The sequence below is a fragment of the Danio rerio genome, chromosome 16 (assembly GCF_052040795.2).
Source record: "Danio rerio strain M-AB ecotype USA chromosome 16, GRCz13ab, whole genome shotgun sequence".
Taxonomy (NCBI): Eukaryota; Metazoa; Chordata; class Actinopteri; order Cypriniformes; family Danionidae; genus Danio; species Danio rerio.
Window position 1 is genome coordinate 55323847 of NC_141036.1, and position 12755 is coordinate 55336601.

General features: G+C 32.3%; 1 protein-coding gene across 25 annotated transcripts in view; it reads right to left on the reverse strand.

The window, feature by feature from the left end:
• satb1b (SATB homeobox 1b) overlaps positions 1–12755 on the reverse strand; it is a 208221-nt gene that overhangs the window by 13110 nt on the left and 182356 nt on the right. For all 25 annotated transcript variants that reach the window (NM_001423200.1, XM_087286176.1, XM_087286165.1 and 22 more), the window contains 1 exon segment: positions 3531–3737. In NM_001423200.1, the coding sequence (NP_001410129.1) occupies positions 3531–3737 (207 nt within the window).

Genomic DNA, 12755 nt, shown 5'->3' on the forward strand with positions numbered 1-12755 from the left:
CGGAGTGGGACTCCTTTTCAGCCCTGGAGTTTCAAGCCTTAGACCGGCCCACCTTAGCTCACGACTGATTATATTAAAATAATATCATTTACAAATCAGTTTCTAATGACACGATCACGTCTTTTTCAAGAAAACAGCTGCTTTAGAAGTTGAAATGTTCAACAACCCAAACAGTATTATATGTCTTAACAATAAAAATGAAAAAATAAAAATAAATTAAATTAGATAGGTAAGGATCGAACTCGGGTCCTGCGTTGTGGTAATGCAACGTGCTGACCACTGGACCACAATAGCGCTGTCGTAAAAAGTTTTTTATTAATTTTTTTCTCCCCCTTCTAGGTTTCTGATCAATTTATGTCAGATTTATTAATGTAGTGAGTCATCTGATTTTCATTGAGGTGTAAAATTCATTAATATTAATTATTCGAATTCTTATATTCTCTAAGGTGCCGCTGTTTGGGGTCGAATAATAGTTACCTCATCATTAACCTGCAGGCTGCATTCTGCTCACGGGGCTGCGAGAAAAAAAAGCGCGGAGCTGCGGCAAAATAATGAATAAAAAGAGTGAGACTATGGTCAAATAAATAAATAAATGAAAAAAGTGCGACTGCTGAGAGTGCAAGCATCTAGGGACACCGGCCCTCGCGGCCAAAAAACGGACCGGCTCACCGGGAATTCTCCCGGTCCTCCCGATTAGCCAATCCAGGCCTGAATAAAAGTGATCGTAGATGTTTAAAGTTAACAGAAAGACGATTGATACTAGTTCTTATTACTGTTTACACTGTCCTACATTTCAATTCAAGTTTATTTGTAGCGCTTTTCACAATAATTATTATTTCAAAGAAGCTGCATATTATTGCGTTTCACTGAAAATCAAAAAGGATTAAGATTATTGGTCACCATGATTTTATTAGTTACTAATAACTTTAACTAAATAGTAACTAATAGCTTTTAACAGTTAAACATATATAAATAAAGTTAACCTGCAGTTTTACAGTATAAAGGTGATGTCTATGTGTACATGTTCAATGAAGTGTACTTGTTTATTAACTATTTTGTGTATCTCTGTCACACCATAGGATCTCAGTTGTCAGGCTGTACAATGTTTTAAAAACACACAAACAAGCAGATTCATATGAAGTTTTGCATCATCAAATAAAACAAGTCAATAAACGTCCTACAAAATATATCAGAATTTGATTCTGATCATCTATTCCCACGGTACAGAACGAGATACTGTATCCGAGCCGCTTCTTTTTTAATCCTTGTCACGATACAGCGACATGTCCTACAAGCTCTCCTTTTCACTTTATAACTTAATCAGTTTCTCTTCTTGATCTTCTGTCCACCCCGACTCGTTTGAGGTAGTTTGTGCTAATCGTGTCATCAGATTTGTTGCTTACTTTAGTTTGATGCCGTTCCTAGTCACACATTAAATTTTCTCACACTGACAGAATTTCATCAGAGCAAGAATTTGCAGTGGCTATTAATCGGTGAACAAGTGAAAGTTAGCAAAACGTACAGATTTTAGTCCGGAATTACATGAATATATTATATAACTTCATGCATTGTAAAAATGCAGGGTTCCACACAATCCATTCATGTTGTCCCATGTTATCGATTAAGTTTACATAACAAATGTGTAAGTGGATTGAACATAAAACAATTAATTTGTCCAAAAAATCTCAAGAATTTTGTTGTTTCAGCTCATTCTAAATAAATAGTTTGAACAAGCACCAAAATTAATTTCTTAAGTGTATAATAAGGTGGCACAGGGTACCCCTCAGGGGGGCAGGGCATGGAAAAAGTCAATGTTTTATATTTATATAGCCATATTCTTATTAGGTTAAAGACAAAATCATTTAAATGTGAAGCTGTACTTGAATATTGCAAACAAAAACAAAAAACGCTATAAGACCACCATGCAAAATGTTTGTTTATTCGATACAAATAGCTGCTTTCTAGTCTCCATCTCAAAAATCCAAGAGTACATAATTAAAACACTACATTTAAGCGGTTACTGCATTTTCTGCATGTGTACACTATTTGTGTAAATGGTTGTGGCTTTAATCTTGGAAACAACAGGAAAAATATTAACAACGATTTCTATTTTGAGAAGTGTGGTTGTATCGTGGTTTAATAACTATAAGCAAAAACTCTTAGGAGCTTTCAAAATACATTACCGGTCAAAAGTTTTTTTTTTCCCCATGTTTTTTTTTAAGAATTCATCAAGGCGGCATTTATTAAAGGTAAAAAAAAAAAAAAAGATTTGCTAAATATTTATTAAATATTTATTTAATACTTATTGTATGTATTTTCAAATTAAATCATTAGCTATTGCTTTTATTACTAGTACCATTAATAACAACAACAACAACAACAACAACAAAAATAATAATACAAATAATAAAAATAATAATAATAATAATAATAATATTAATAATAATAATTAATAGAGTGATTTATGAAGGATCATGTAGCTCTGAGGACTGGAGTAATGAAGCTGAAAATTCATCTTTAAAATCACTGCAATAAATTATTAAATTAAATGCTAAAATACTTTTAACTGTTCTTTAATAGTGCAATATCATTTCACTATTTTACAAGGTCTACAGTATTTTTTGATAGAATACATTCAGCCTTGGTGAGCAGGAGAAGCTTAATTTAAAACATTTAATAATCTTACTGACTTCAAACTTTCAATATGCAATTTTTATAAATAGTCCTATGTAATTATAAGTCTATACTTAATAATGGACAGTCAAATGGTCTGCAGCTTATGAATTCGCACTTCGTTGTTTTGAGCTGTGAATTTGAAAGCGCTCTGGTATTAGAGTGTAGAGCTGCTCAATTTTGAAAGAAAAAAAATCTAAATCAAAATTATTTTAGTAAAAAAAAGTTACCTAAGATTATTTAAAGAGGAACTATTATCCCCTGAAGAAGTCTCAGATGTCCCTAGAGTGTGTATGTCAAAAGAGTGTACTCAAAATACTACACACATCATTTTTCATACCTTTTAAACTGCTTATTTATTGGTATATGTGTGGCCTACACTTGTAAATTAACCGTTTTTCTGTATTTTGTGATTCCTGTTTTTATTTTCCTCCATTTGTTTCTGTTTTTAAATTGCATTATGGGATCTTAATCTTTCTTCCAGCAACTTTTAACTTTGAAAAGTTAGAAAAAGGGACTTTTATTAACATTTTTAACAGTTTAAAGTGATATATTGTCTGGGTTGGTGTATATTATGCTGCAAAAACCTTGTAATAAACCACCAGTACGTTTTCCGTTATTTTACAAACACATTTCTCTATTTATTATTTCTAATACATTATTTAAAACGACTAAAATGTCAATAAAAGCCACTTTGTTGAACTGTAGAGTTGAATTTTCAACATCAAAAGTCGACAGAGCAGAGATCAACATACCATAATGCAATTCAGATACCGTAAATGCATACAGAAAGTGTTGATTAACAGATATTTTCTGGAGTGTAGTGTGCATTGTGTAGAGTGCTGTAAAAATCGCACCTGCAGAGGGTCTGTGGGCACATGCATCAGGTGAGGAGGTCTGTCTGCGTGATGCTGCTGTCCTCCATTGCTCTCCTGCTCGTAAATGACATCTCGCTCCACTTGAGACAAACTGAGGAAGCGGCGGATCATGGACAGGTTCTCCCAGAGCGTGCGGTTCTCTGGGGATGGGTCCTCTTTCCAGCGCAGCAGCTCACAAAGCCAGCCCTGCAGGACAACACACACACACACTTTTATCTTTGCGCTGATGACAGTACATAATATTTGACTAGATATTTTTCAAGATACCAGTATCTAGCTTAAAGTGACATTTAAAGGCTTAAAAAGGTTAACTAGGCAAGTTAGGGTAATTAGGCAAGTCATTGTATAAAGATGCTTTGTTCTGTAGACAATTAAAATATAAATTGTTGCTTAAGGAGTCTAATAATTGTGACCTTAAGATGATTTAAAAAAAATTAAATGCTTCTTTTATTCTAGCCAAATTAAACAAATAAGACTTTCTCCAGAAAGTTTTCGCCCTCTCTTCGCGTTTAGGTTGAGTTTGTCAAACATCAAATAAAAATACACATTTTCAAAGCAATTCACAGGACCTTTAAGATTCACACTCTTACAATATAAATTACAATTCTTGCTCCAGGAAATGAAAAAAGTGTACACAGACCACATCATATGGAAACATGTGAACATGTAAAAAGAAACAAGTTCTGGTTAAAACAAAACCACTTGAAGATGTTTCCTGTCATGTACACTACTGTTTCAAAAGTCTGCGGTTGGTAGGATTAGTAAAAATGTTTTGAACCTCTTATGCATAACAAATGGCTGCATGCATTTATTAAACACACAGCAAAATGTTGATAATTGTAAAACAACTGTTGTTCATTTAAATAGCCAAGGTCTATTTTAAAATATTATGTATTGCTGTGGTGCAAAGCTGAATTTTCTCCAGTCTTCAGTGTCACAGAATAGTTCATGGACAAGTTGAGGAACTGGAAACATAATCAGACCAATTATGAACTCCTTTCAACATCAATGTCTAATATAAAAATAGCAAATTCCAAGTTTTAGGAAAGCAGTACACAGAAATAACAAACAGTGTAAAATGATCACTGTAAAATGTGAAGAGAAGAAATTTAGTTAAAAAGAAACTGAAAATTGTATATTGATGTTTCCTGTCATAAACACTACTTTCCAGTCTGTAATACACATACAGACACAAACAAATACATTTAATATTCTTTTTCTTTCTCTTATTATTATTATCATTATTATTATTTATGTCATGCTCACATATACTTGCCAAGATTATACTTGCCACATTGCCAAGTTGCAGTATTACACTATATTTTCCATTTTAAATGAATTTTAAAATAGAATTTATTTCTGCTATAAAGACCTTCATTTTCATCATCATTTCTCCTACAACAATCATTAATAGAATGGAATATTATTGCCTTTTAAAATACCCTTTTTATATTTTTAATATCTTTAAATATAATATATTTTCATCACGAAATCTGGATTTTTATGATAATTTCTCTAGTTTTTAGTGTCACACAACTACAAGAATCATTAACTTAATTGAAAAGTATTGCCAATTAAAATAACAATTTATTTTTTAAATATATTTAAATATAATATATTTTCTCTACGAAAAGCTGAATTTTCATGATAATTTTTCCAGTTTTTAGTGAAATGCAACTGCAAGAATCATTAAATTAATTGAATATTATTGCCAATAAAAATAATCATTTTCTATGTTAAATCATAATTAATTTTCTGCTATGAAAAGCTACATTTTTGTCATACTTTCTCTAGTCTTCAGTATCACACGACTACAAGATACATGAATGGAACTGAATATCATTGCCATTCAAAATAACCATTTTCTATATTAAAATATATTTTATTTTCACTACAAAAAGCTGGATGTTCATGATCATTTCTTCAGTTTTTAGTGTCACACAACTACAAGAATCATTAACTTAATTGAACATCATTGCCTTTTAAAATAACACAATTTATATTTTTAAATATCTTTAAATGTTATATATTTTCACCACAAAAAGCTGAATTTTAATGATCATTTCTCCAGTTTTTGAAGTCACATGACTACAATAATCATGAATGGAATTGAATATTATTGCCAGTTAAAATGAACCAGTTTCCATATAAAATATGATATATAAATATAATTTATTTTCACAATTTTTCCAGTGTTGGGCTGCTGGAAGGGCATCCGCTGAGTAAAACATATGCTGGATAAGTTGGCGGTTTATTCCGCTGATAAATAATGGGACTAAGCCAAAGGATAATTAACGAATTAATGTATTTTCACCAAGAAAAGCTGAATTTTCATGATCATTTCTCCTTTTTTTTGTGTTACACAACTACAAGAATCATTAATAGAATTGAATAATATTGCCAATTAAACTAACGCAATCTATATTTTTTAATTATCTTTAAATATAATATATTTTTACCACAAAAAGCTGAATTTTCATGATCATTTCTCCAGACTGAAATTGCATGACTACTATATTAATGAGTGCAATTGAATATTATTGACAATTAAAATAACCATTTTCCATATTTAAACATGATTTATTTTCACAAAGAAAGGCTGAATTTTCATGATAATTTCTCCTGTTTTTAGTGTCACACGACTACACGAATCATAAACATAATTGAATATTATAGTCATATTAAAAAAATAATTTTTTTATAATTAAATTTATTAATTCATTAATTTTCCTTCGGCTTGATCTTTATTTATCAGGGGTCACCACAGCGGAATGAACCGCCAACTTATCCAGCATATGTTTTACACAGCGGATGCTCTTCCAACTGCAACTCAGTACTGGGAAACACCAATGCACACTCATTCACTACGGCCAATATAGTTTACTCAATTCACCTATAGCGCATGTGTTTGGACGTTGGGGGAAAGCCACACCAACACGAGGAGAACATGCAAACTCCACACAGAAATGCCAACTGGTCCAGCCAGGATTCAAACAAGCGACCTTCCTGCTGTGAGACGACAGTGCTAACCACTGTGCCGTCCAACTTTCAATCTGAAAATATAATTTATTTCTGCCAAAAAAAAAATAATTTTCATAATTTCTCCAGTATTCAGAGTCACATCACTTCAAGTATCATTAACAAAACTGTTAACCAACCAACAAAGAAGCCAATAACCTCCGTCACCATTCCCATTCCTAATATAAAACACAGCAAAATCCTCATTACAGAGAGGAAACAGAGGAAAGCAGAGCACCAGTGTGTGTTCCAGCAGTCCAGTCCTGGCACGCTTACAGACGTGATGCTGTAATCTCCAGGCCAGTGTGTGGCAGCACCTTTCATTTACACAGGATTACCCATCACACACACACATACACACACACACACACACACACACACACACAGAGAGCGCTGCATGGCAAAGATAACTCAGCATTTCTGTTGTCCCATGTTCTACTCCTCCCAAAAGCCATGTAAAGCCCCAGAGAAAGGCTCATCAAGCTCACCTTGTTCCTCTGCCACGTTTATTGTCGCATTTTGTTTTATTTGCGCGCGCAGGGATTTGAGTCTTGTTTCTGCTGTGATGTCTGTAGCTGAGCGCAGTTCAAACACACACACACACACATACAACACCTTATCGCAGCCATTAAGCACACTATCAGAAAATAATCCTCAATCAAACATCTGCGGATAAAACGCCAAACAAATCCCACTGAGCCAAAAAACCAACCAACACTACCACCAAAAAAACATGTTAAAATCAATGTGCAAGCAAACTGAATTAAATAAAAAAAAGTCAACAGAGGTATTAGCATTAATGCTGCTGCATTACAGAACAAAAGCACAAGGATGAAGTCTTTGCATTGGACGGACACACAGATAGTGTAATGCTCTCCGGGGCCTGCAAGACCTGAAAGCCGTTTGTTTTTGTCCAATTGCATTTCTTCCACTGTCTTGCCATAAACAGAGCGCGCTCGCAGAAACAGACACATTTCGGTCAAACGCTACACAGGACAACGGGCATTAATGCAGGATATGAGCATCTACAGTAGCCAACATTTAAAGTGCTTCAAAAGCTTTTATTAAAGTTGTTCTAAAATATTAACAACACCCATTCATGTCTTAGGGTAGAACTAAACTAAAACTACATGATGGTGAAAAGGTAATTTTTATTAGAAATGTTTGACTCTTTTGATTGCAAATGTTGGTTAATGTGGGTTTGGCAGAAAAACAGACTTTGCATAAAATGAAATGAAATAAAATAAAATAAAATAAAATAAAATAAAATAAAATAAAATAAAATAAAAAATAAAATAAAATAAAACAAAGTAAAGTAAAATAAAATAAAATAAAGTAAAATAAAATAAAATGAAATAAAACATAACAAAACAAAACAGAACAAAACAAAAAATAAATAAATAAATAAATAAAATAAAATAAAATAAAATAATAAAACAAATAAAATAAATAATAAATTATATATTCTTAAATAAAACACAGGGTAGTAAAAATGTTAATTTTACTGGAAATGCCTGAACTTGAGATCTTTTAAATGCAAACATTGGTATATTTGGTAGGTAATAAAATAAGATATTTTATTTTCTGCCATAATCATAATCATTTTCTTCAGTGCCACACGACCATTAATGGAGTTAAATATTATTGCTTTTTTAAGAAAATTAAAGAAAATAAAATAAAAAAACTAATTCTGCCATGAAAACCAGAATTTCATAATAATTTCTCTAGACTTCACAGTCACATGACTACAAGAATCATTAATGGAATTGAAATATATTGCCATTTTTAAAAGCTAAAAAAATAAAGCAACATTTAAAAATAAAACAAAAATAAAATTAATTTTAAAATTGACAATGATAAAATGAAATCTCATTTTCTTCTCAAATATTATATTTAATCTAGTTCAAGGACAAACGTCAGGACAAACAATAGGAGACTTCAGCAGTAATACAGAGATCTTTCATGTGGCTACTCAATAATGTAATGTAATGTAATGTATTTTTTATTTAATGCCATGTCAGCAACCAAGGCTATCTTCATGGCAGGAATCTTTCAACAATAAATATACAATTTAAAAATCAACAAACAAAATAAAACATAAATTAAATAAGATTTTTTGTGTTAATACATGATAAAAATTCTAAAATCTTTACGGTTTCACTTTGTCAAAAATGTCCTTAAAAGAGTTCATTTCATAAAAAGTCCTTCTGGAATCAGTAAAAGCAGTACAGTCCAGTAAAATATGTTTTACAGTAAGAGGAGTTTTGCGGCTACTCAATAATAAGTAAAACAAAAAATAAATAAAATAAAATAAACAAAAAATAAACTTATTGAATCTTATTGATTTTTAAATAACATTTTCTTTTAAAATCTAGGGCACATTCCTTACAAAAAACAAATAAATAAAACAACAACAAATAAATAAAATAAATGTCAAAACAATTATCAAATCAAACAGATCTTAATTAATTATTGTATTTATTTATACTGTATTTAATCTAGTTTGGGTCTAGGACAAACATCAGGAGATCTTTCATGTGGCTACTCAAAAATAAGTTAAAACAAAAAGCAACATTAAACAATACAAAAAAAATGCTTTATTGTCTTTAAACTTAATTATTTATTTTTAAATATTATTTATTTTTATTTTTCAAAATCCACATTCCTTACCAAAAATACAAACATGTAAAAAACATAAAATAATGCCAAAATAATATAATAAAAATATTTAAATCAGACAGATCTTATTTTTATTTATTTCTTTTTCCTAAAAATCTTAATTTTCTTTAAAAAATATTTATTATTAATTAATTTAATATAATAGCACTTTAAGGTCAACAGTATTAGTCCCTTTAAGCTATATATTTTTTGATAGTCATGTCACTTTAAGCTTACACAAAAATTTGCTTAATGTCTATAAACTAAATTGCATTTATTAAAAAAAACACTATACATTGTTTTCTATTTTTTTTCTAAAACCTAGATCACAATCTTTATCAAAAAACAAATAAAACAACATAAATAATGTCTAAGCAATAATCAAATCAAGCAGAATATAAAACAGAATGCACAATGAATGAATGTCACAGTGCAAATAATCCCGAGCTTGTTATCAAACCCAATGTCATGCATTTGTGTATTTAATATTATTTTTATTTAACATTGCCATGAAAAGTGACCTTAAAATCCCGATATGTTTTGCGTCACTCATTTACAGCAGATTATGTTCCCTCGGCACGTCCACGCAAAGTTCTGAACGGGTGAAGTGCTAGGAACGAGGGTCTCATCGGCCCACCAGAGCCTGCATTGTGTTGAGGGTATAAATAGCAGCGGTGCATTCTGATAAAAATATTTCTCTCTCGCACACAATGGCTGAATTCATGCGTAAGATTCACCCAGCTAAGCAGGATAGCGTGTGCCTATGTGTGTGTGAGGGCCGAGCGGGTCACAAGCTGCCAATGAGCAGCACAGGACGGCTACTGTGAAAGAACAGGCCGTGTTTATGCCAGCCGACCGCATTAATAACATCAGGATGCAGGAGTTCAGGAGCTCCAGACAGTTGCGCTTTTTGCACATCACAGTCACATGGCGCCATCAACACCTTTTTATTATCTCATTTGCTGCTTATCGGACTCTCCGTTCAGCCAAGAGTGTGCCAGGTTTAGAGGAGACCACAGACAATTTTAGGCAATGTCCACATAAACACTGGCATTTTCAAAACGGTTACCAGTTTCAAGGTTTACCAGGGTTAAAAAAAAAGTTTTCAAGACTGAAATACTTTTCTGTCATACCGGTCCTATGTTACACCGTTCCTAATCACAAAATATGTTTCAGGAGCTACATTTTTTTTGAAGATTTTGTTTTCGCGAATCTACAAGAGGCTGATGTGTATGCTTTTGAGATCACTTAAACTTTCTTTCAAGTGCCTTTCACGCCTACTCTTCTCGTTTAAATCCACCAGTCGACTGACTGACCAACTGATTGACCCATCTTCGCCAACTGACAGTGTTTTCAAAAACACAGATTGACACGCCCACCGCCATCCCTAAACCCAACCGATAGTGTTTTCAAAATCAATTGACCTGACCAGCGACACCGCTAAACCCAACTATTAGGGCCTACTCACACTATGCCATCCGTACCGTGCCCAGGCCCGTTTCCCGGATCGTTTGAGAAGTGTGAGTGCGCTGAATCGGGCTCAAGCACGGTTCACTTGTCGGATCTGTTCGGCGAAATATTTGACTGCATGTCACCGCATATCAAACAACTGAAACGATATAACTAGAGAAATCTCCTCTGTGCTGCTGAGTGAGTGAGAGCGCTTCTCACTGAACAGCGCAGCAGCGATGATGTAAGCGTGCCGAGGCCCGATATGGTGTAAGTGCGGGCCGTCGGGGGAGACGGGAGGGGGGACAAGCGTGCTTTGGCCCGGTTCGAGGCAACTGTACCTAGTGTGAGTACGGCCTTAGTGTTTTCAAAGGCACCGATTGACCCGACCAACGACATCCCTAAACCCAACCAATAATGTTTTCAAAATAAATTGACCTGACCAGCGACACTGCTAAACCCAACTATTAGTGTTTTCAAAAGCACCGATTGTACCCCTTGGTTTTGAGTGTGGTCCTAAAAAATCTATGTTTGAAGGGGTATCTGGCCCTTTCCCTTAGCCCTACGCCTTCAAGTTAAAGAGAAATGGGACAGGGAATATGAAAGGGGAAGTGTTTAGGGGTAGAATTGGGATTGGGCCTTAAACTGCGATTTCTAATTATTAACATCAACTTTTGAACAATATATAAACCGATGTTTTAGATGTTTTATATACAAATACAATTTGTAAAGTAATATATATATATCTGTTATTTGACGCTTACTGTAGCTTTATTTACCAAACAGGTTTGTGTGGTTTATTTGTAAACTAATTTCGAGAGGATCACGTGCTTATGATCAACATGGCTGGCACCTCATTAGCTTCATTATCTGCCCCATTAGATGATTACAGACGCATTATAAATAACCAGAGTTTTTCACTTTAGTTACCTTCGAATTAATTGAATTAATTCATGTGTTAAGCTGTTAGCTAATATGCTCTCCAAATTTGTAATTTTTTTTGTGCAATTATGTAGATAAAAAAGTAGTGTCCATGTGTAAATATTAATATTTATACACATTTTTAATAAATAATAAATAATACATAATAAATACATATAATATACATAAAATAAAATAAATATAAAATAATTATATAAAACAAATTAATATAATAATAATAATAATAATAATAATAAACATAATCATAATAATAATTATTTTTTTATTATATATATATATATATATATATATATATATATATATATATATATATATATATATATATATATATATATATATATATATATATATATATATATATAATTTATTTCTAGACAAAATTGCATATTAAACTTGTGACAAATCAGATGCCTCCAGATCAATGCTCGGTCCTGTATATATTACATTTACATTTAGTCATATTCTTAAAAATACACTTAAAATATTCTGTTTGTTACTGAATGAGAACAAAATATAGTATATAAACTAAATTATACACATAATGTTACATATAATAATTCATTTCTCATATAAACTATATATAAATTAAATTACATTTCATTGTTCGTTCTACTTATTAATATATTTGACATTTATTTTAAGACAAAATGGTATACTATATTTTGTATTTAGTACACTTGTGTACTATTCAGCATAGACATGATGTGAATTGTAATGTCTGATCAGCTGTCTCCAGATCAGTGCTCTATGCTGTATATACTATAATACATTATTTATTCATTCATTCATTTATTTTCTTTGGCTTAGTCCCTTATTTATCAGGAGTCACCACAGCGGAATGAACCACCAACTATTCCAGCATATGTTTTAAACAGCGGACGTTCTTCCAGCTACAACAGTACTGGGAAACAACCACAAACTCTCACATACACACACACACATACACTACGGCCAATTTAGTTTAATCAATTCACGAATAGCACTTGTGTTTGGACTGTGGGGGAAACCGGAGCAACCGGAGGAAACCAACATGATCAGGGGAAACATATAAACTCCATACAGAAATGCTAACTGACCCAGCCGGGACTTGAACCAGTGACCTTCCAGCTGTGAGGCAACAGTGTAAACCATCGAGAC